The 24948-nt window shown below is 43.1% G+C and overlaps 2 protein-coding genes across 2 annotated transcripts in view; both read left to right on the top strand.

Annotated features, from left to right (window-relative positions):
• The window catches only part of LOC310800169 (dynein axonemal heavy chain 5-like), a gene marked incomplete at both ends in the record, with an annotated part of 678223 nt that overhangs the window by 39244 nt on the left and 614031 nt on the right, over window positions 1–24948 (top strand). The gene's annotated exons all lie outside the window — the stretch shown is intronic.
• Window positions 1–24948, top strand: part of LOC310800254 (dynein axonemal heavy chain 5-like) — a gene marked incomplete at both ends in the record, with an annotated part of 158174 nt that overhangs the window by 33372 nt on the left and 99854 nt on the right. Inside the window, 16 exons of the mRNA XM_083662832.1 lie at window positions 1120–1296; window positions 2108–2221; window positions 2464–2571; window positions 4425–4547; window positions 5330–5545; window positions 6685–6711; window positions 7568–7675; window positions 8409–8494; window positions 10491–10698; window positions 13982–14095; window positions 14781–14987; window positions 16620–16700; window positions 16958–17048; window positions 17853–17998; window positions 21951–22128; window positions 22248–22502. Coding sequence (XP_083518958.1) covers window positions 1120–1296; window positions 2108–2221; window positions 2464–2571; window positions 4425–4547; window positions 5330–5545; window positions 6685–6711; window positions 7568–7675; window positions 8409–8494; window positions 10491–10698; window positions 13982–14095; window positions 14781–14987; window positions 16620–16700; window positions 16958–17048; window positions 17853–17998; window positions 21951–22128; window positions 22248–22502 — 2239 coding nt within the window. The remainder of the gene's footprint in view (window positions 1–1119; window positions 1297–2107; window positions 2222–2463; window positions 2572–4424; window positions 4548–5329; window positions 5546–6684; window positions 6712–7567; window positions 7676–8408; window positions 8495–10490; window positions 10699–13981; window positions 14096–14780; window positions 14988–16619; window positions 16701–16957; window positions 17049–17852; window positions 17999–21950; window positions 22129–22247; window positions 22503–24948) is intronic.

Below are 24948 nucleotides of genomic sequence, written 5' to 3'. Positions count from 1 at the left end.
GAGGTTAAAATGATTTCAGTGAGTCTCTCAGTACTTTTTCAACATTTTCAGCAATTTTTTACAAATAGATAATACGATAACCGTAATAATTTTGGTCGCGATAATCGTGATGTGAAATTTTCATACCGTTACATCTCTAATCTGAATCACCTTGATTAGTTTACATTTTTCATTTTCACAAATCAACAGTGTGTCTTGCTGTTCCCCAACAAACTGAATCAATTTCCCAGCTGGTAAACGCTTTGAAATATCAATTTACATCAATTGTCCAGTATCATACACAAAGCACACAGTACACACACTCATTTTCATGGCTTTGCAAACATATTACAATTAGACCAATAAGCAAAAAGAGCAAGGATATGCTCATGGACACTTAAATTCTAAATGTTGTATTTCATATTTCATACAAGCTGTAGGAATATGTGATTAATAATACAATACAATCGTCAATAGGGCCTTTCTGTGTGGAGTTTGCATGTTCTCCCCGTGCCTCCCGGGGGTTTCCTTCATATAGGAACCCCCTTCACCAAAACATGCAATATCCTGGTTGCTAATGTGGTTCCTCCTCTGGTCGTTAAGGGCGCCTGTTCGGAGGGAGGGGAACTGGTTGGAATAGCGTGATCCTCCCACGTGCTATGTCCTACCGGTGAAGCTTCCCCTGTCAGGTGAAAAGAAGCGGCTGGCTAACTGCCCATGTCTCGGAGGAAGCATGGAGCCAGTTTTCGGCTCTCCCCAGATCGGCAGAGGGTGGAGCAGCAACCAGGATAAATACATTAAAATTAGCACTAATGGGGGATAAAAATGGGATAGAAAAACGGGGGGTGGGGGGGGGGGGTGGGGGATATAATAATAATAATAATACTACAATACAATATAATATTTCTGATCTCCTCAGTTTCACCAACTCTGCCATTTGATTATGCTCCTGGTAGAGATTTGGTGGTTGAAATACAGCTTGGTTACTTGATCTCCCCCTAGGTCACTTTGCACCATTTAATGCCCCCAATTCATTCAAGTGCCATCAGGGAGGGGTGCAAAATTCCATCCAGGGAAAGCAAAGGAGAAACTGCAGAAAGGGTCCTTGAACAGTTAAAAGTGTGTCACTTTGCTCTCCAGGTCCTCGCTGAGAGTGACCAGTTGAGGAAGGAGGCAGATGACCTGGGCCCCCGGGCTGAGTTGGACCACTGGAAGAAACGCATGTCCCGCTTCAACTACCTTCTGGACCAGCTCAAGAGCACTGATGTCAAGGCTGTACTGGGCGTACTCATGATGGCCAAGTCTAAACTCATCAAGGTTAGGAACTGCTGTAACTGCTGCTGAGTCTTAGCCATTCAATCACTGTACAGAAAAAGGTATGATTGTAATGGATTTAGCAGCAGCGGTCACAGGAAAATGTATTTAGACTTGTGAATGGAATTCTACAGAAATCTTGTCAAGCAAAGTTTGCTGCTAAGCCTGGGAATTTGGCCTTCTGGAAATGTAATATTCCTGCAGGAAAATTATGATATTCTGTCATTTTAATGTTGACTTGTGATGTTATCAGTGTTGGGCAAGTTACTTTCAAAATGTAATATACTACATATTACTAGTTACTTTAATTTGAAAGTAATAAGTTACTTTACATATTACTTTCTGTGTAGAGTAACTTGTTACGTATTACACTACTTTTGCATTACTTTTACCAAAACAACAGCAGCAGCAGAATGACATCGCCGCCCCGGAACCATCCCGAAAAATTATTTCAACCGCCTTGTAAACAATCCAAAATTCTAAATGTTATTCTTTTCCTTTGTTATTGTCATCTGTAGTGGTTATTTGCATTAAAACACACAGTTTGATTAGGAAATGATTGTATCTTTTTTTAAATATGTGCTTTGATTTAATCAAATGTAACTCAATTTGTAACTTGAGTTACTTGACAAAGTAACTGGTATAATATTACTGAAAAAGTAATATGTTATATTACTGAGTTACTGCTAAAAGTAATATATTACATGTAATATGTTACTTTTGTAATGAGTTACCCCCAACACTGTATGTGACACACACAGTCTTATATTAAATACAAATACAATACAATGCATGTTTCCATCTGTCTGTCTAGTCTTGGCGAGAGCTCGACACAAGGATCACTGACTCAGCCAACGAGGCCAAAGACAACGTCAAGTACCTGTACAGCTTGGAGAAGTTCTGTGACCCACTCTACAACAGCGACCCGGTGAGAAAACGCTTTGATTCACTTTAAACATGTCCTAACAGCAGTTTGAATCCATTGTATTGCTGTGAAACTGTCTTTAGTTTGTGGGAAATGGTGTGGCATACATTATCATAATTCAGTATTAAGATTTTACGAAAATGTCTTTAGCTTTTATGCTAGAACATCAGGTCACATCTGTGTGCAAGTCCACCTGGTAAGTACTATTTACAAATGTACAAAGTAGGTTTTGTGTTTGAGCGCAGGTGTCCATGGTGGATGCAATCCCAGGTCTGATCAATGCCATTAGGATGATTCACGGCATCTCTCGCTACTACAACACATCTGAGAAAATCACATCCCTCTTTGTCAAGGTAGGTATGGCTGCTATCCTGCATGAGTGATGGTATGAAACAATCCCTATTATAACTGTATTACAGTCAAGGATGGGACTCCAGTGTCCATTGTCTTCATTTGAACCCATTCAAATGTCGGCTAAATGGCTTGTATATTTATCATCTTTAAAGCAGCTACGAGCAAGATTTTCGATTGTTATTAACTCATTGAGTGCCAGCCACTTTTGGAGAACGGACGCTCCCAGTGCCAGAGTTTCAGAGTGTTTTCAGTGATTTCTCAAGGCCCACAGAATATTGTGTGATATTACTATGTAAACACCGAACACGCACAAAGAACGAGGAGACTCTATTGTATCATCAGCAAAAAAAAGTTTATTGATACCATTTTCCGTTCTTTAGTTATGAGCCGGAGAAGATAGGTTGTTTTGAGCACAAACAGGCGTTTCAAATTAGAAGCTGAGATATTCCGCCTTTTGTGAAATTAAGCATTTCAAGCACATTCACTGAGTCTGAAGCTAATATTTTCTGATGTAGTGACGTGGTGTAGTTGTGTGGTGCCCTGCGTGCCCCACCCCCCTCTCCCCCCCTCAGCTGCAAACTCCTCCCCACACTAACACACAGCCTCACGCACCCAGCGTCTATTTTCGGAGTGCTCCGTTTTTGTGCGCCGGCTCCCAGCGCGACACGGAAAAGCCAAACCGGACTGCTGAGAATGGTTTGGTCCTTCGGCGTCGGGTGCTGCTTTTCTGGCGGCTAATCGTGTGGAGAAACTATACAGACAGACAGACAGAGACAGAGAGGCTCAGTTGTGGGCGCGGATTGACTGCTGTTCGCAGCCAACGTTAACTCCAGCCAGAGCAATCTATATGGCTCTGGCTGCAGCATGAGCGGTTTCTCTTTCATCACGGGGCTTTTTCCTGCTGTTTTCCTGACCTGTCTCTAATCTGGAGAGCACTGTCGCCACCTAATGAGTCCGTAAAATAGGTTATACACCTTCAATAGCTACAATATTTGTACAGGAGATGCAGGAGGCTTTGATCCACGTCCCACCGTCAAAAAACGCATTTGACGTCGATCGACGTCGTTGGCACTCTACGTCACTATTTACTTTGACGTCGATCGACGTCGTTGGCACTCAATGAGTTAAACAGTATAATTATAATATTGATGCATCACATCTTACCTATAATAGTAGCTGAGACCAAAGCCGTGTGAATCGGAGATTGCTCTCTTGATGATTATAGAGTCTGTGTCTGTCTACCGGCGGGCCGGATAAACCCGGAAGTGAAACGAAGCGGTTTACGGCAGCTGCCTGCCTTCAACCGTTTCGCTCTGCCTAGCAACAGACCATAAACACGGAGAACGCCATGCAGGGGCTTGCTACTCTCGCGAACACCTCTCGTTATATTCTAACAGTTTGTTTGGAAGTCATTTAGTTATTTTGTGGTTATGGCCGAAGTGGCTGCCGCAAACCGTTTAATTTCACTTCCTGATCTGCCCCGCGGCCGCAGACAGACTAATCGTCAAGACAACACTGGCCGATTCACTCGGGGTTCAAGCGAGACTACTCTGCGTTGGTCTCGTCTACTATTAGAGGTAAGATGTGATGCATCGATATTAAATTTAGACTGTTTAATAACAATCGAAAAAATCTTCCTCGTAGCTGCTTAAATACATATTGGGATGATTCACTGATCATATTACAGCACCCATAGAAAATAATTTGTCCATTTGCCACTTGCTCAGCAAAATGTTCACAGTAATAGTTTGCTAATGTTAAGACATGTTATACATTCATAGTCGTGTCTGCTTGGCTCCAGAATGAGGTGTTGCCACTGTCTTTCCATCTCCATGTGCCTCATTATCTTCAGGTGACCAACCAGATGATCACAGCCTGCAAGGCCTACATCACTAACAACCACTCTGCGTCTCTATGGGACCAGCCTCAGGAGCACGTGGCCGAGAAAATCAAAGCTGCTATCCACCTAAACCAGGTACTGGGCTCTGCCCGTTGTTGGGGTGTTAATATGCCTGTACTTATTTTACATTATAAATCACAAATTTATTTTGCATATTTTGTATGTTTAAGTTCTTATTTGATGTTGGTTTGCAGCAGGGCACATATGTGTTCTCTGACAAAACTATTCAGTGTGGTTGAGAATCAGAATCAGAATCACTTTTATTGCCACAGTATGCAAGAAGTTACATACGAGGAATTTGTCTTAGTGTCTGTATGCAGCGTAGCGGTCACATCAATATACAGAGATAAGAAGTAGGAAGATAACTAAAGACAATCGCAAGGTTGCAAGTGCAATCAAATCGAGTAAATATATACAATATGTACATGAGTGGTGAAGTGTTCTGTGGATGATAAATATGAATTTACGTTGGATTTACATGAGATTTACAGACTGAGTTAAATAGACGTTAAATAGGCAGTGGATTTACATGAATTTACAGTCAGAGTTAAATAAGAGTTTACATTGAATGTACATTAAATTTACAGGCTAAGTTAAATAGGCATTAAATGTGCAGGGAAGAAGATGATCAAACAAGCTGAACCTTGGCTTCTTGTTACTGTACCACCTTAACCCATTGATACCTGATGCAGCATTTGCGTGTATATCCCTCATTTGTGTGTGTATCCCTTTAAGACCACGAACCGCGGTTTGCGGTCTTAAAGGGATACACACACAAATGCTGCATCAGGTATCAATGGGTTAAGGGGAAATGGAAGAGGTCTGTCTTGTTACATCTGCCAAACTGTGTCCTCTAGGAGTACCAGCGGTGTTTCCACAAGACCAAGCAGAAGCTGGAGCAGACTCCATCAGAGAGACAGTTTGACTTCAGCGAGATGTACATTTTTGGGAAGTTTGACACATTCCAACGACGGCTCAACAAGATCCTGGAGATGTTCGGCACCATTTCCACCTACTCTGCCCTGCAGGACTCCAAGATCGAGGGTCTGGAGACCATGGTCACCAGGTTTCAGGTGGGTACAGTCACAGAGAGATTTTGGTCTTGACCTTTGACCTTTTTGATGACACAGGAAGGCATTCATGGGTTTTATGTTTAGTAAACAGATCATGCTAAATTGTTCTGCACCATATAGTGTTGGTTTGGAATCTATAGACCTTATTGGCTAACCCTGGACGGCACCATATTGTTGACATACCGTCCTGCCTGCACACAGCGCTGCTGCAGCTGACAACTAGTAACAGCCTTATTGTCGTTTCTGTTCCATTACAAAATAGCGATGGTAATGACAGCAATAAAAACCCCACAGTTGTTGTTTGTATGCTGCCGTTAATGCCTGTAATAAATAAACAAAAGAAAAAACGAGGTGAACAGACTTTGCTGTGAGGAGCTGTCAGAAAGTTTCACCTGTCTCTCCTAACTATCCACACACATCTCCTGTGCTGCTGACGTATCCTCCGTCTCGCTCCCTTCACGTCTGAGGACGGTAGAGATAGAAACAAACCACGGGGACTTTATTGCTGTCATTACTACAGCCATGCCTAACGCAGGTCACCATCCAAACACAATTGGAATGATACAGGTAACGCTAACGGCAGCTAGCTTCCTATAAACGCTGCTCCACATAGGCTGTCACTTGAGAGCTGCAGCGCTATGTCGACAATATGGCGGCGGTGGGCGTGCCCGTACGTGAGTGACGTCAATCGAATAAGGTCTATTCTCCATTTTGAAAGAGTGATGGGTGTTTCAAAGAGCTCAAAAGAGACAGGGAACATGAATTATACATGTACAGTATATTGTGGTGGCATGAATAGATACTCTATTTGAAAGTGGCATCACTGAGAACATCACTGAATTTGACAATTCAAATGACGTTTTGGTAATTCTCTGATGGTGAACATTGAATAGTATTTCCTATAGTTAGACACTTGAGATTGAAATGGAAATGGTAAAAATACTGTATGATTGTAGTATGCAGAAGGGTTTACAAAAAAAGATGTCTAGATGTTCATTTTTGGGTGACTAAACTTCCCCCTGTGAGTGTGTAGTACTGTGAGTGTGTACCTGTGAGTGTGTAGTACTGTGAGTGTGTACCTGTGAGTGTGTAGTAATATGAGCTATCTGTCTTTTTCTGCCTTTGCCTTGGATGGACAGACTGCAGAAATGCAGGGGAAATGGGAGGTAACATTTCACCACAGTTTTTTTTTTTTTTTTTTTTTTTGACAATTACACGGCCCATCTTCATCTTAGTTCTAAGCATGCAGTTGTAATATTCATATGCATGAAATAACTATGTAACATTAAATACTAATATATCATTATTAACTCTATGGAAGTTCAGAGAACCAGATCCAACATTTGTTGTCCATATCACATCGGGGGGTGATATGGACAACATATGAATCGGACAAAAATACATTTTTGTCCGATTCATCTAAATGGTAAATGGTAAATGGCCTGCATTTATATAGCGCTTTTATCCAAAGCGCTTTACAATCAGTAGATAGTCTACATTCACCCATTCATACACCAATGGCGGCAGGCTGCCACGCAGGGTGCCTCGGGAGCAAGGAGGGTTAAGTGTCTTGCCCAAGGACACAACGACAGCAGCTGGGAGGGAGCGGGGATCGAACCGCCAACCCTTGTGTCATTGGCCGACCCGCTCTACCTCCTGAGCTAAAGCCGCCCACATCTAGTTGCAGAGCCTTCATGGCTTGAATACTAAGGTGTAGATGGAACTAGATGAAAATAGATGACAAAGTCCTCATCCTTTTTGAAAAGGTGATAGTGCTCAGCAGTCTCGACATATTTGATGGTAAGCTGCTATGTGGTGTTAAATTACCATTACCATTAGGATAATGTTATCTGTTCTCCCTTTGCTATTGTGAAAGATGTCCTCCTACAGCTCTCACTGTACACACTCTTGGTAGAAAAATGACTGTGTGTGTGTGTGTGTGTGTGTGTGTGTGTGTGTGTGTGTGTGTGTGTGTGTGTGTGTGTGTATGTGCGCGTGCGTGCGTGCGTGTGTGTGTTCCAGGCTATTGTGCTTAACATGAAGAATAAACATTACAGTTTCCTAGACCAGAGAAGAACTGACTTTGATGTGGACTATGACGAGTTCTGTAAAAGCACCACTGAGCTCCATGTAAGTGCAATTTAATTATAAACAACACTAATTCATTAAGTTTGTACAATTACCAATATCCATGATGTAGATAAGTGTATTTGAATAGTCAGGTCACCTATGAGTGCTTTTTGGATGTTGTTGATGTTTCCAGCCACACACTGCAATGAGCATCTTACAGTAGCCTATATGGGTCAGTGCATTTAATATGTGCTCTCAAGTGGTGGGTCTGATTGCCATGCACTGGAATGATTGATCAGTGTTTTAGCCTCAGAGGCCATTTACACATGCGTTTTCTGTGATCAGATTGCAATCAGATTGTGTTTTATCACTTGAAATGCCAGGTGTAAACACCCCCAAAACGCATTGAAGAAGGATTACAATCTGATCGGCCAAACCACCTCCGGAGGTGGTCAGGGATGCATTGTGTACACATTGAACACAAGTGTAAATGCAATGTGTCCTCTCAATCTGGATACAGCAACTCTATGTGGATTGAGAGGACACCCGTTTCTGCAATCTGGTTGCAATCTGATCACAGAAAACGCATGTTAGCGCCAGGTGTAAATGGCCTGTGCTTACCTTGGTATATGTACGATACAAATATGGACCAGTTTCACTGACTTGGAAATATAGAAGTACTGGTAATAGGTTTATCCCCATGCAGATCTAAATTATTCTGGTCAAATACTTTTATCTTGTATGTAAAAGTGCCCACAATCTCTGTCACCATTTTTTGTTGGTTATCTTCCAGAATCAGCTGAAGAGTTTCATGGATAGCACGTTTGAGAAGATTCAGAATACAGAGAGAGCCCTAAATGTGCTGAAGAAATTTGAAAGGTAATCCTCTGTTGAATGCTTCCTTACCACTTACCCACCCTCAGTTTTATTTAGAGCCCGACCGATATATCGGTCCGCCGATATTATCGGCCGATATTGGCCGATAACGATATATCGGTATCGGCCGATATATTGGCCAATATTGCAGATTTTTTTTTATTTTGTATTTTTTTTTAGATATAGACAGCATGTCGTGTACATTTGATTTTTTTCTTAACTCAAGTTATATTTTATATTTGTTCCATTTGTGTTTTTCTATTTCTAGTTATTTATAATTATTAAATTCCCAGTGAAGTTTACTGTTTCATTGCAGTGATGTCACAACAAAGTTTATTGATAAGCTGTAAAATATCCTGCCTACATTACATATCTCAAGTCATGTCAAGTCATATCTTTGTCAAGTGTTTGATATTTGAGGGATCATTGCAAAAATTATATTCTTATATAATATAAGAATATCGGCCGATATATCAATATCGGATTTTCTTTACTCCCTAATATCGGTATCGGTATCGGCCTCAAAAATCCAGTATCGGTCGGGCTCTAGTTTTATTCATCGTCTACCTAAGCCAGTGGTTATCAATCCCCATCCTCAGGATAGAGTACAGCTGGTTTTATATTATTCCAGCTAGTTCATTGCAATTAAATGCATCCACCTGGCATCTCACATGTAGATAAGATTAAGATTAATGATGAAACCGGATGGACAAACCCTGTCTTTATTTGTCACAAACACCATTTGACATGCACACACGTGCACGGCAGCCAGTACACACACGCGCGCACACACACACACACACACACGCACATGCTTTGGAGGCGCCGTGAAATTTGTCCTCCGCATTTGACCCATCCTGGCTCATCCTCCATGGTTCAGGCCAGGAGCAGTTGGGCAGCTGCAGTGAAGCGCCCGAGGAGTTGGTCAGACGATAGTGTTGCTGGCCAGCCTCTCCTCCCTTCTGTAAGAGGAGTCTGGCTCCGTGGAAACAGGCTGCTGGCATAAGCCCCTCCCCTGCTCTACAGCTGCTCTCCCATTGGAGGCGTCCATTTCAGTCGCCGCCAGATTTCCGCTTCCCGCTTACAAGCTCTGTCATTGGCTCAGACCAATGTCAATCAGAGCGGCTTCCACTCCCTCCTCCCTGTATGCCCTGCCATCACAGTGAAAACGTCCTACCGGTGAAGCTTCCCCTGTCAGGTGAAAAGAAGCGGCTGGCTAACTGCCCATGTCTCGGAGGAAGCATGGAGCCAGTTTAGGCTCTCCCCAGATCGGCAGAGGGTGGAGCAGCAACCAGGATAAATAAATTAAAATTAGCACTAATGGGGGTTAAAAATGGGATAAAAAATCTGGGAAAAAATTATAGAAAAAAAAAGAAAACAACAACGCTAACTAGCTAGCAGGCTAACGGCAACAAGCTAACGGCAGTTCGCTCGTTGCTACAGTACACGCTGAAAATGGCAAGTTGGATTGTTGGAAAGTATTTTCCAAGGGCACTGCCGCTAAGCGCCGCCCATCTCAATTCCAGAATGGGGACCAGCGCTGACAGACTCCTCTCACGGAAGGGAGGGGAGGCTGGCCAGCGAGACTAGTGGATGTTATATATGGAGGAGCACGGGGAGAACATGCAAGCTGAGCACATGGGGGGGGACACACCCTCAGCGCCCACACCGTCCCAGGCGGGAATCGAACCCAGGACCTTCTAGCTGTGAGGCGACAGCGCTACCACTGCGCCACCATTCCCCCCCCCTAAGTCCCTGATTAGAATGAAAACCAGAAGCTCTCTGGGTCCTGAGGACCAGGATTGAGAACCACTGACCTAAACCATCTCTCTATGCTCCATGACATGTAAAACTGTATTTACTCAGAAGACTCCTGATTTCACTCACATTCCATTTAATTCATTCTTCTTGGTCATCACACTTTGCATTTAATTGTAAAAATGATTTTTTTTTAATGTATTTATTTTTTCTTTATTTTTTTTTACTTACTGAAAAACAGACTGGGCATCCCTGACCTTGGCATTGAGGAGAAGTACCAACGCATTCTGCAGAACTACGGACGGGACATTGAGATGGTCTCTCGGATCTACACCAGGCAGAAAGTGGACCCTCCCGTTGGGCGGGACCTCCCGCCGGTGGGCGGCCGGATCCTGTGGTCCCGCCAGCTGTACCGCAGGATCCAAGACCCCATGGATCTCTTTCAACAGGTTCTACTGAATATATATATATATGTCTTTCTACAGTGAAACTGAGCAGGGTTTTAAATCACAGCTCCTCACTGTCCCAAAAGGGAGCCGCAGGAATGAGTCCGCAAGTATACTTCCGGGTTCGTGAGAGGAAAAGTCTATGGGATTTGACATGGGGGCAGTAGCGGAGCGTACACCGGGGCAGAGGGTGCGCCCGCCCCGGGCCCACTCGTCAGTGGGCCCCCATCAAAAAAAAAAAAAAAAAAAAAATTGCATGCCAGGCCAGGCCAGGCCTGAGTGTGAGAGCAATTCAATCAATAGACAATAACATTGGTGTGTTTAAAATGAGATATTCCACTAAATATGGCTAAAACAGATTCAAACATGCAAAAAAGGCAAATTTTTCTTCGCCGCCGGCCTTAATTGATTTTTTTTTATCTACAAGTTTCTTGTAGATAAACAAGAAACTTTAAATGAATAACGTTAGATGTGTTTAATAGAGCTGTATCGGGTCTAGCAGCTGATCAGCAGCTCAGACAGCCTCAAACACCAGGTGATTGACAGCTCTATAATTCGCAAAATAGCAGTGGATGGAAACGCGCATTGTTTCGCATTTTATTTTGCCGACTTTCTGAAAATTCGATTAAAAGTTGTGATACATTTGAATGGAAACCCAGCTTCTGTCTCTGTCTCTCTCCCTCTGTGTGTGTGTCTCTCTCTCTCTCTCACACACACACACACACACACACACACCCACCCTTCCTCTCTCTCTCTATCTCCATCCCATCCCCTGTCCCCTGCTCCTTCCGAGGCAACCTTCAGACGTTCCCCTCCTATACCTCAGAACAGTGTTTTTAATGGTCAGAACGTGGACCTTGTCACCAGTTATAAATATCTAGGCACGATAATTGACGACAAGCTCAAATTCGACCTGAACACTGACATGTTGTGTAAAAAAGGTCAACAACGTCTACATTGCCTGAGGAAGCTTGCAAAGTTCCAAATTGATAATATTATATATATATTATATATTGATTTTATAGTGCCTATATCGAGTCAGTCATTTCCTTTTCCATTGCCTGTTGGTATGGTAACCTGTGTATTAAGGATAAGAATTCCCTCGGAAAAATTGTGAAGGTGGCATCTAAAGTAGCCGGTATCCATCTGGACAGCCTCGACCATGTCTTTAACAGACAAGTACTTAAGAAGGCTTTGTCCATCCGTTCAGACGCAGCCCACCCTCTAAGCTCGGAGTACAGGCTCCTTCCTTCAGGTCGTCGACTGTGTGCCCCACGGGCCACAAAAAATAGGCACAAGTTCTCCTTTGTCCCTGTCTCCATTCGAGCATTGAACGCTGCTGAGGGAAGGCAGTGATGGTTTAGTGTTTTATTATCATTTTTTACTTTCAGCCTCCGCCGCTGTTTGTATTGTTTTATTGCTTCTATTGATTTTATGGTTTCTATTATTTTATTGTTTTTAACTATTGATTTATCTTTCCTTACTTTGTGCACTTTACTGGCCATTCGTGCACTTTATTCTACTACCTCACTTTAACCGGTCGCTGCGTGTCTGCACTTTACTGATCGCTGTGCACTTTACGGATCGCTGTGCACCTTACTGATCGCTGGGCACTTTACGGATCGCTGTGCACTTTACGGATCGCTGTGCACTTTACCGATCGCTGTGCACTTTACCGATCGCTGTGCACTTTACCGATTGCTGTGCACTTTAATGCTACCTTGCACATTATCGGTCATTGTGTGCCACAAACAAGGTCCTTGATGTTTATTTAGCCTTTTATTTATTTTAACTATAGGCATGTAACATTTAACATGCTACTTGTGTTGTTTCTTGTCAATGTTCTTATTTGTATGTCTATATGCTGCAACTCAATTTGCCCTTTGGGACACTAATAAACTTGAACTTGAACTTGAACTTGAACCAGCGCAGCGCAGCATGCGCTCCCGCCTCCGGGGTGCGCTCACATTCAGTAAAACAAGTTTGGTGATTCTATTCATGTGCCTGCCGATGTACGATGTTAAGTTCAGCGTGGGCATTTCCTCACTCATCACTGTACACACTTGGCTGCAGCAGCTCTGACAAATGCACGCCTCGGTGCCTGCGCGGAGCACACACGCAATCTGCGGAGGTCTGCCTCCTGCAGTACCTCGCTCAACCATGTCTCAGCTTTTTTCTGTGGCGCTCTGCAGCTGTGGCTGAGCGACTGTGCATGATGCTGTAATTATTTCGACCGCAAGCATGACGCACCGATAGCTAAAAACATCGCAAACGATTTATTTTGGAACACACCGCACATCAGCCTGCACGTGAAAGAGAGGGGGGAATATTGATGGTGAGATCTAGCCTAGATCAAAATCTCTGACAGTTTATCTGCTGTGAAGGCAATCCATTATTTCAGATAACTAGCCTACTACAAACGTGTGAAGTTGTCTTTGGTGCTCACCTGATAAACCATGTGTGTGTTAGTGTGTAGGATTAGACTTGCTATGTGCGTGCACGTGATTCATGCGTGTGCATGTTAATGAGCAGGGCCTGGCACGCGAGGTTCACACAGGGCCTCACACCCCCCTTGCTGGTCCTACACAGGGCCGCCCATAAAGGGGGGTAAAGGGGTAAGCTTCCAGGGGCATCGCCACTAGGGGGGGGCATTGGAGCCAGGCAAAAAAAAAAAAAAAAAATAGCACTAAAATATATCTCCCATCCTGAAAATGCGGCAACTAATTTTTTTTTTTTTTGCAAGGAGTCGAACAAATACACAAAACACAGCAGCAGTAACAAGGCATGCTTGGGCAGGAGTGCTCCTGTGGAAAATAGTGCCATTCTGATGTAATCCCCCATCCGACCAGTGCAGTGAGAGGCAGCAATGTGCCGCAAGGCATCTAGTCTGCCGGAAAGCCAAAAGAAGAAGAAGAAGAACAACAAGGCAGGCGGACCATTTTGCTTGGTGGCAACAGCAGCTAGAGTTTATGGTGTAACACACAGCAAACAAAACAAGGCCGGCGATGGCAAAATGCCAGGAGCAAAACAAAAGTCAGGGTGCCAAAATCGCAAGGCAAAAAAAAAGCGGGAGCAGGCAAGGGCTTTAGACCCAAATAATAATCTGTTAACAAACTTTTTTCATGCGTTGATATGAGTAAATTGCGTGCGGGGGAGGGGGGGCATAGTGGCTGGACCCTTCCAAGGGCACTGCCATCTCTCTGGGCGGCCCTGGTCCTACACCATACATCTCCCCATCCAGCATGTCCTATCTCACACCGTCCCATGATTCTCCTTCCCTGATCAGCATCCAGGAGTTCTGTCTACACCAGAAGCTAAGAGGATCATCAGGAACTACAACCGGGTGGCCAGGGTTCTGCTGGAGTTTGAGATGCTCTACCATCATGGCTGGATGAAACAGGTGAGAGAGAGGAGACATCATGTTGGTCGCGTAGACGTAAAAGTCTGAATACCTTATGCTTAATAAGGTCAACAATAAAAAATATATAAATAAATAAATACATCAGAATCCCTTTTATTGCCACAATATGCAAATTACATACGAGGAATTTTGTCTTAGTGTCTGTATGCAAGTAAAGGACAATCACAACATTGCAAGTGCAATCCAATATATATACAATTAACAACATGAGTGTTCACTAGACATTAAATATGAATTTACATTGAATTTACATGCATTTACAGTCTGAGGTAAATAAGTGTTAAATAGGCAGTGAATTTAGATGAATTTACAGACCGAGTTAAATAGGCATTCAATTAAATATGAGTTACAGTCTGAGCGGTGCACGACGTGGTTAACAAGAGTAATCTGATGGTGTAAAGTTCTGGTCGGGGAAGCAGCTATAATACTTTAAGTACCCACTTTAAGTAACCACTTCAGTGTCCTGGCTGCATGCAGGTCCTGAAGGGATGGCAGGTTGCATCCGATCATCTTCTCAGCACAGCGGATGATGAGCTGCAGTCTGTTATAAAATAAATAAATATTCATGAGTAAATAAAATAAATAAATATTGAGCACAAGTGCATTATCACAAAATGGACATTTATGGTTTGACTCTATACCTGTTCCCCTCTGCGCTCCCCAGATGGAGGATGCCAGGGTGTGCCTGAAGGCCTCACTGCTGGTTAGGTCTCCAGGGACAGGGGAGCTGTTTGTGAACTTGGACCCAGAGATCCTGACCCAGATCCGGGAAACGGACTGCATGACGAGGATGGGTTTAGAGATCCCGCCCTTCGCTGCCCTGCTGCAGCAGAAACAGGGCGCCCTCAAGAGGAACTACAACAGATTACAGGTAGTTCAATTGCAGAAATACACAGTCACACACACGCAGACACAGTGATACACAGTTGCCTGTAAATTCATGCAACCAAAAGATTGAAAGCCCAAAGTACTGTTGACTGTACATTTATGTAGACTGGTAAATGTGTCCATTGTCGCACAAACTGATTTCACCAAGTAACAGTTGTTCCTGGACGAACATTTCTTCCTACTATGGGCCGGGAAAACCCCGCCCCCAAACTAATTTCATTGGTCGCCGCAATTGCTTCTTCCTGAAAACGTGTGGCAAGTAAAAAAGATGTGGTTAAAGGGACACTCCACTGAAAAACAATGCCGATTTATTTTGCACATAATTTCACACACACAGGAAATCTGTGAACAGTTTTGCAGACATTCATTTAGTTTGACAGGTATTGAGAGTTTGATTTGAGTTAAAGTTGTGGACCAGTGATGTCATTCATGCACAAATGACATCACTGGTCCACAACTTAACCCAAATCAACTCTCAATAACTGTCAAACTAAATGAATGTCTGCAAAACTGTTTACAGTTTTCATATTATGTGTGAGATTATGTGCAACATAAATCAGCATTGAAAATCGGCAGTGTCCCTTTAAGGTTAGGGTTTTCTTATCTAACGACGAGCAGACCCAAACCCTAACCCTAAGCACATTGTTGTACTTGCCTAAACCTAATGTCTATAACCCTAATGTTTTGTAAAAATGTGTGCGGTTTGACCGGGAGTCGAAGTCCAGTTCTCAGATTGGAAGGCACGCACCTTATCCATTAAGCCATAGAGACAGTCCGCATGTCTGGGAACGCCCACAAAATGTTAAACGGCTGGCGCGCGAGTGGGGTAAAACCGCCGATATATCTCATGGGCTGACTCACCAAAAGACGGTGCTGCTGCTCTAAACTACAGGTTTGGGGGTTCTAGAGCAGAACACAAGACGTCTGCTCAGATGTGCGTTTACTGCGGTGGTTAAATCCCCGATCGTGTCTGCCTGCGCTGGGCTATCAGCTAAATTCTAACTTTGCTGAATGGTTTTACCCCACCCTGACCCCGCCCCCAGCCAGGCTGAGCCAGCTAAACCAGCGTCTATGACGAGACGTGGCCTCAACCTATCCATTAAGCCATAGGAGCGAGCAGACCCTGAGCTGCACTTTTTTCACACCCTAACCCTAATCCTAACCACATTCTTTTCCTTGCCACACGTCTTTTTTTAAGGAAGAAGCAATTGTGGCGACCAATCAAATGAGTTCGGGGCCGCCCATACTTTTATTTATTTATTTATTTATTTGTTTATTTGGACGGGACAGTGCAAAATCAATGAACACAAAAACCATGAAGCAGATACAGTCACCTGGAACATAATAAGAGTGTAACGATTGGCTAATTTCCAGCCGTTGTCCCCGAAAGACATAAAACACAGAATACATAGAACGCACTAGGAACATACTAGGAAGAAATGTTGGTCCCGGGACAACTGTTACTTGGTGAAATCAGATTGTGCGTCCATTGTCAGTGTTCAATCCTGTGACATCCTGATTGGGAACTGTTTCCAATTGGACATTTTGAGTGTTCTCATTGAATAAATCAATTTAACACTTATAAAATAAATGTGTTAATGTCTTCCCCTTCTAGTTGATGTTGAGTGAGAACTCCAGAGTGCGGACTAAGATTCAGAGTGCCTTTGAGCAGCTGGCCATCCCTCATGTCGCTAAGGTAAGATAAGATGTACAGTAGTGTGGTACAGTAATCCAAGATGTATTTCAAATACAAGCTCATTGCACATGTGTTATTCCAGTATTATATTCAGACTAATTTCCAAAAGGGAATATTTTTTATTTTGATTGTTTACCATGCATCTCAAGCAGCTTTTTCCAACATGAAACATCTGATGTGTGATAATACACGTACATGACAAGAGATCAAATCAACAGCTGACCCGTGCATCAATACGTACATCACTGACTTGACAGGTGGACGAGGCTCTACTGCCCGGCTTGACCTCCCTCAACTGGACGTCTCTGAACATAGACAAGTACCTCAGCCGCATTGACAAGACTCTGGGTAAGCAAGCACCGCATCCAGCAAGACCGTCTGTCCATCCCCGTATAGACCTTATTCGATTGACGTCACTCACGTACGGGCACGCCCACCGCCGCCATATTGTTGACATAGTGCTGCAGCTTTAAGTGACAGCCTATGTGAGAGCAGCGTTTATAGGAAGCTAGCCGCCGTTAGCGTTACCTGTATCGTTCCAATTGTGTTCGGATGGTGACCTGCGTTAGGCATGGCTGTAGTAATGACAGCAATAAAGTCCCCGTGGTTTGTTTCTATCTCTACCGTCCACAGACGTGAAGGGAGCGAGACTGAGGATACGTCAGCAGCACAGGAGATGTGTGGATAGTTAGGAGAGAGACAGGTGAAACTTTCTGACAGCTCCTCACAGCAAAGTCTGTTCACCTCGTTTTTTCTTTTGTTTATTTATTACAGGCATTAACGGCAGCATACAAACAACAACTCTGGGGTTTTTTATTGGTGTCATCACTATCGCTATTTTGTAATGGAACAGAAACGACAATAAGGCCGTTACTATAGTTGTCAGCTGCATCGCTGTGTGCGCGCAGGACGGTATGTCAACAATATGGTGCCGTCCAGGGTTAGCGAATAAGGTCTATTCCCCCTTCGACCTAGCCTGGTAACCAGCCCTAATGAATGAAGCGTGATGTGGGGCTGGATACCAGACTACCTTCAACCTCGTTCGCCCTCTTTCCCTTCTGTGCACCTCTCTTGCCACATCTCTCTCTCTCTCTCTCTCTCTCTCTCTGCATCTCTGTCTCCCCTCCTCCCCCTCTTGTCTCCCCCCTCCAGCGGACCTGGAGCTGTTGATGGACAGGGTGAATGACCTGGTGGAGTTCAGGATAGACACGGTGCTGCAGGAGATGAGTGGAGCCACACTGTGTGTTCTGCCAGAGGATGACCCGTTCACCTGTGAGGAGTTTGTTCACACCACCAGGGTAAATCAATACATCAACCCGCGTTATTGATTATTACAGGTGCCTCCGCCAACGGCCGGAGCTCATGTTTTTGTGTGTTTGTTTATCTGTCTCAAAAAGTTATGAACCGATTTGCGCAAAACTTGCTAGAACAGTAGGTCATGGGCCAACTTAGAACTGACTCACTGACCAAAAGGGGGTGTGGCAATGTCCGTGGCCAATCACAAAAAGGCACCTTAACTTCCAAACGGATTTACGTAACTGTTCTGTTCATTTGAATATTTCTGTGTCCTTTTGGCATTGTACGGAAATGCCTCGCATCATCCAAAGCATGATTGGTTTGTAACTATTTAAAGTCCCTGGAAAGCAGAAATAGTTTTTTATTATTTAGCATTTTGAGTTCATCACATCACAGGACCCTATGTTAATAAGCCACCAGCCAAATTTGAACGATGATGAACGTTGCAAAGTATATAAATTTAGGTTTGACAGTCATGACAAAAGTCATGAGAATCAATTCGATTTTAGACTGTATTTTCTCCTGCGGACTGTGTGGGCGTGTCCCGTCTGCAGCAGGTCTCCTCCGAGAGAGAGAGAGAGAGTGAGGGAAAGAGAGAGAGATGGAGTGTGTGTGTGTGTGTGTGTGTGTGTGTGTGTGTGTGTGTGTGTGTGTGTGTGTGTGTGTGTGTGTGTGTGTGTGTGTGTGTGTGTGTGTGTGTGTGTGTGTGTGTGTTCGCTCGTTGCGCGTGATTCGATTAAATCTTATGACGTGATAAGATCATGCATTTTAGCACCGCGCGCACCGCTCTCTTCAATGAGGAAGTGGAAATCCAGACCTTATAGAAAAGTGGCGATTTTGGGGGTTTTGGTTGAAACTAATGTCAACTACTTTCTGAGGCACACAATTACTCACATAAGACCCTAAATTTAATAGTTAGAAGGTTTTTGTGGATTTTGGTTTCCAGGGACTTTAATAATTTCTACTCAGTCATCTGTTTTTATTCTCATGGGTCATTCCTATCATGCTTTTAGATGAATGACAATTGACGAGTCCTGCACAACATGATGTGTGTAGATTGATACAAGTTGTCCATTACAATAATTACATTTCTGTCCATTTCTCTGACAGTCCCATGTGGATGAGCACAGAGAGGCTCATTGGCTACAGTTCATGAATGTTGATTTATACTTAATGTGACAGAACAGCTGCTAACTCATCAGACAGGAATGGTAATGTGAACGGTCGTGCTGACAGGACGCAAATATTACATTGACTATTGGGATTCTCCGCTCATGCCATGGGTTGTTCAATATTGTGTAGAAAGTATTGACAGTCATTGAGGTGGACATCATTTGATTTTGTGCTCATGCTAACTTCGTCACAAATTCTGCGTATGCAGTTGAACTGAAGTAAATAGAAATTAACTGACCAGTTCACATTTTCACCATACTGTACACCTTAATTACTGTGTTCAATCCAAGAGCTTTCAATCAATCAATCAACTTTTATTATCAGACACAAGGTCCATAGAAAAACACATACATGAACAACACTTAAGAAAAATAAAACGCACAAGAAAGAATTAAGATCTATTAGGGATGTCACAATATATCGCGATATCAAAACGTGACAATATGTATCGTTGAGATGAAATCTCATATGGTGAGAAAAAGAAGCTGAACATGGTGGCACTGATCTGCATCTGATTGCATGCTCGCTCTCCTTTTCATTGCTTTGTTTGAACAGACGAGGGACGTCACAGACACACGGAGGATGAAAATGGTGAAATTACTCAAATTAGCGTGGAGGATGCCCCCTCAACTTACAAATCGATCGCAAAAAAAATGGTTAAAATATCGTATCGTATCGTTATCGTGAACCCAATATCGTGTATCGTATCGTGAACTGAATGTATCGTGACACCCCTAAGATCTATAGAATGCACCTATACCAATAGGACCACATTCGTGAGTTGTATCTCACAGCACTAAAAACAGGCTTGGTTAGCAGTACTATGATGGCATTCTGGGACACATTTAGTCTGCCGATAAATTTGTACCTTAAGTTCCTAAGGAGGGCCTGAAAAGTGTAGACTCCTGTTTTACAAAACAGGTCACTTGCACTACTCCACCTAGGTTTTTTCATCAAAATCCGCATACAATCGTTATATGCAACCTGAAGCTTATGTAGGCTCGCTTTTCTCAAGTTCACCCACAGGGGGGCAGTATAAATGGGGGTACAGTAGGCTCTGAAAAGGTTCATCTTTACATCATCAGAACATGAATGGAATTTCCTGACCAGCATGTTAGCCTGCCCATATAGCACACGCCGCTGTCTATACATGTCCTCATCATCAGACATTTGGTCAGTGATGAAGTGACCCAGATATTTTGTTTGATCACAAACAGACAGAACATTATCTGACAAATAAAAGGCAGGAACAGTGAAATCCCTGTCTCCCTTTGTTCTACAGATCATGACAACACTCTTTTTATCATTGTATTTAACGTTGAATTTGACACCATAAGCAGAGCATACATTTAATAACTGTTGGAACCCAGCACTGCTGGGAGGTCTTTGAAAAGCGTCTGTACCAAGAGCTTTATGATGGAGGAGGCAGCTAATGAACTGATGAACACAGACACAACACCTTGTAAACACTTATGTAATTTGGTATAAGCTTTCACCCAAAGCACATTATGGTAAAATGACTATCCTTTTTTACTTTTATTTTTTTGCATGGAAGAGAATGATACCCTTACTGTGTAGTCTCTTAAAACAGACGAGTTGGCTTCCGCAATTTTCAAATGCTTCTGCCATACCGTCTGTAATACGTGGGGGAGAAGCATGCGCCAACCGGAATGGGAAGCAGAAAGGCGGGTCTTCCGCTCATTAGTCCAATCAGAATCCAATATGCCTCATTCGCAGACACGCGTGTACGGACACATGTGTCGTGATTGGTCGGATTCCGTCAAACTTCCTTCCAGTCTGAAGGTTTTTTTCCCAACTTCCTTGTGCATGTTCTGGGGGTGTAACGTACAGACTGTTTAGCTGCATTCACCGGATGTAGATGAGACAGTCTGTTTTAAGAGACTACTTACTGTGTGTTCACATCGGGGGGCGTTGGGGTTGATCATGTGATGAGATTTCATACAAATTCAATGCACAGGCGCGGGTAGATGTGATTTTGTCCCGGGCCGGGGCAAAATCGCGCAACGGGTGACACAAATTGACGTGCCGCTAATGACGCGATTTTCATCTCAACGTCCGGTCGCTCGAGTTGACGTTTTTCAACTCGAGCGAATAATGTGTGTGAGCTTGTGTCAGCAAACTCGCGCGGGTGAAGCTTTTTTCTAGAGCCCGACCAACAGGATTGTTGAGGCCGGTGCCGATACCGATATTAGGGAGTAAAAAAATTCCGATATCGATATATCGGCCGATATTCTTATATTAAATATACACATTATATTACACAATGTTTTTGCAATGATCCCTCAAATATCAAACACTTGACAAAGATATGACTTGACATGACTTGAGATATGTAATGTAGGCAGGATATTTTACAGCTTATCAATCAACTTTATTGTCCAAAATGACATCACTGCAATGAAACAGTAAACTTAACTGGGGATTTAATAATTATAAATAACTAGAAATACAAAAACACAAATACAACAAATATAAAATATAACTTGAGTTAAGAAAAAAGATCAAATATACACAACATGCTGTCTATAACTTAAAAAATACAAAATAAAAAAATATCGGCATATCGGCCAACATATCGGCCGATACCGATCGGTTATCAGCCAATATCGGCCGATAATATTGGTGGACCGATATATCGGTCGGGCTCTACTTTTTTCCACCTTGGTGTGAATGTACAGTTAGTTGAGCTCCATATGAATGTATGTTTGTATGTTATATATGTATGTATGTATGTATATATGTATGTTTGTATATATCTAGGACCTGTGTATCAAAGCAGCACAGAGCCTCCACACCAAGAGCTCATTAGTGGAGGAGGCGGCCAATGAACTGATCAACATGCTGCTGGAGTTTGACCACAATCACAAAGAGGAGGAGGAGAAGGTTGTTGAAGAAAGCCGCACCGACAGCAAGAACGTGGACCACATTGTAGACCACAGTAATGGTAAACTAACTAATACTGATGAATAAATACGGGGGTTTAGGGTCAGTTCACAACTTAAATATATCATTAGGCAAGCCGTGCAAACCAAGCGTTCATCTCTACAGTATCTCCAGTCGAGGACGAGGGCCGGTCCGAGGGCCGCCTGTTCTCCAGGAACACCCTGGCCCCTCCGGCCAGCGTCGGCCCGGCCTCCCCCCTGGTGAGGAGGAAGAAGAAGAGGGACCTGATGGAGGTGATGGAGGAGGAGGCCCAGGAGCTGCTCTCCCACTTCAACCACCGCAACGTGGACGCCTTGCTCCGCCTGACCAGGAACACCCTGGAGATGCTGCGCAAGCGCATCCACGCCTCCTCACTCATGCATTTCCTGGGTGAGCCTTGTCTCAACTACTTTGCTGCTGTCCTATTATTAACAGTGTTGGGCAAGTTACTTTCAAAATGTAATATACTACATATTACTAGTTACTTTCATTTGAAAGTAATAAGTTACTTTACAATATTACTTTCTGTGTAGAGTAACTCGTTACTTATTACACTACTTTTGCATTACTTTTACCAAAACAACGGCAGCAGCAGAATGACAATGCCGCCTCGGAACCATCCCGAAAAATAATTGAAGCAGTGTAAACAATCCAAAATTCTAAATGCTATTCTTTTACTTTGTTATTGTCATCTATAGTAGTTATTTGCATAAAAACAAACAGTTTGATTAGGAAATGATTGTGTCTTAAAAATGTGCTTTGATTTATTAAAATGTAACAAAATTTGTAACTTGAGTTACTTGACAAAGTAACTGGTATAATATTACTGAAATCCTATAAGTAATAAGTTATATTACTGAGTTACTGCTAAAAGTAATCTATTACATGTAATATGTTACTTTTGTAATGAGTTACCCCCAACATTGATTATTAATAATGTATTTTTCTAGAATTTTAAACAAAGTCAGGAGTGTTTTGAGTCGACCAGATGTTTCTGTCTATACGTAAATTTGTTTCAATCACTCTTTTTTGGCTCCATGGTCAGACAGAAACTACCATGCCTGGAGTGAGAAGGGGCTAGTTTCCATCAAAGACCTCTACATAGATGGTAGTGATGCGCGAGCTACCCAAAACCCACTGGGTCGCGCGGGCTGGCCCGCCCCGCAGGCCGGTCTGGGTTTGCAAATTCGGAAAATATGGTGGGTGCGGGCGGGGCAGGCTCAGAATGTGACAAAGCAACATTATTTTGCAACTTAGAGTTAGAGAAGTGAAACACGCAGAGGCACAGACTAACCCTTTATTTAAAGACGTGAACACACACACGTACACACAGTCAGACAGACAAGGCGAGTCTGAAGCTGACTGCACTCTACTATAGCCTACATCAGGGATACTCAACTTGCTTTGCCCGTGGGCCACTTTGGTGAAATGATAGAAGGCGAGGGGCCAGTTAATAAACAAACAATATACATTTTTCTGTAGCGGATTGTAGGTTTTTGGGGTGTCAGCTTGAGTTTAGTCTGACAATGTTGTGCACACCGGATAGTTAGTTAGGTTAAGTTAGTTCGGTTAAGTACATACATAAGTGCCTGGGTAGCGAGCAGACGGCGGTATTTGACAATTTAGCAGCTAAATCATAATAGATTATTGAAAGATATTCCATATTCCAGACTGAAATGCTATGACAGAAGTGGAATATTGGCCAGAATGGCATGAACCTTTGGACACTTATTCAGCGGGTATCTTGCATGTTGCGTTCAGGTGCACTGTAATTTTTTTTTTTTTGTGCAATTCCATCGCGGGCCACACAGGGGGCGCCCATGGGCCGCATGTTGCCCGCGGGCCGCCAGTTGAGTATCACTGCTGTAGGCCTACCTGCTACCTCCTTTTGAAGACCTTTGGATTAATTGAAGAAAGACCGATAATGGCTATTTAGAGTTTGTAACGCCGACGAGGCAGATAACAATATTACTATGGCTTCTCACTCGCAGCCAATTGTGCTTGTATGGACGTCCGACCAAGCCAGAGGGCTCGAACCTGCAACCCTCATGTTGGTAGGCAGGGAATGTACCCCTGCATTTTGTGCATGCCCATCTCTTTTTCCCCCCTCCGTTTCATCCTAGCAGGGGCTACTTAAAGCAGGACTAAACCCCCCAGATTTCTTGCAAAACTGTATTCTACTTGGCCGCCTATACTCCCTTCTTTAGCTGACAGAATTCCTCCCCCATAAAGTAACATATCTTGGCCAATAAGTATGTAACATACAAAATAAAACAACCCGTAATATCTTAATTTTATGTAGAATGCAGAGGACATGTAAATGTTTAGTTAAACTTGCATTCCAGGAATATTGTGCTCTAAAGATAACGTTAGTGGCTCGAGACTGTTTCGTCCTGAAACCCACATAGGTTGCGCCAGGCGTAACCTACGTGGGATTCGAAATAACGCATCCGAGATAGAAAACGTTATGAATATAGCCACGTTATAAACAACAAACTAACGCTGGTGATCCGTATGGAAACAGTGTTACTCGAAATGGTTAAAAGTAGGGATGCACCGATTGCCATTTTCTTGGCCGATTCCGATTTCCGATTTTTGAATAGTCTGACTTGCCGATACCGATTTTTGCCGATTCCGATTTTTTTTTCTAAAAACAACAATTGACAGCTTACACAAACGTTTTTGTAACTTTGTTTAAAAATGAAGATTCATAGAACAATTCTTACATCTAATGGGGATCCAAATAAACAAATAAACAATTCTTATCATTTGCATGAAGTAGGACCTTCTCACTCAAACACATCTCAAAATAAAAGTGTTCCAGGTTAGGCTACTG

This window comes from Poromitra crassiceps (genome assembly GCF_964638095.1).
Source record: "Poromitra crassiceps genome assembly, chromosome: 29".
In the NCBI taxonomy this organism is placed as follows: Eukaryota; Metazoa; Chordata; class Actinopteri; order Beryciformes; family Melamphaidae; genus Poromitra; species Poromitra crassiceps.
The sequence above is the reverse complement of the archived record's forward strand: the minus strand, read 5'-3'. Positions and strand labels throughout refer to the sequence as shown.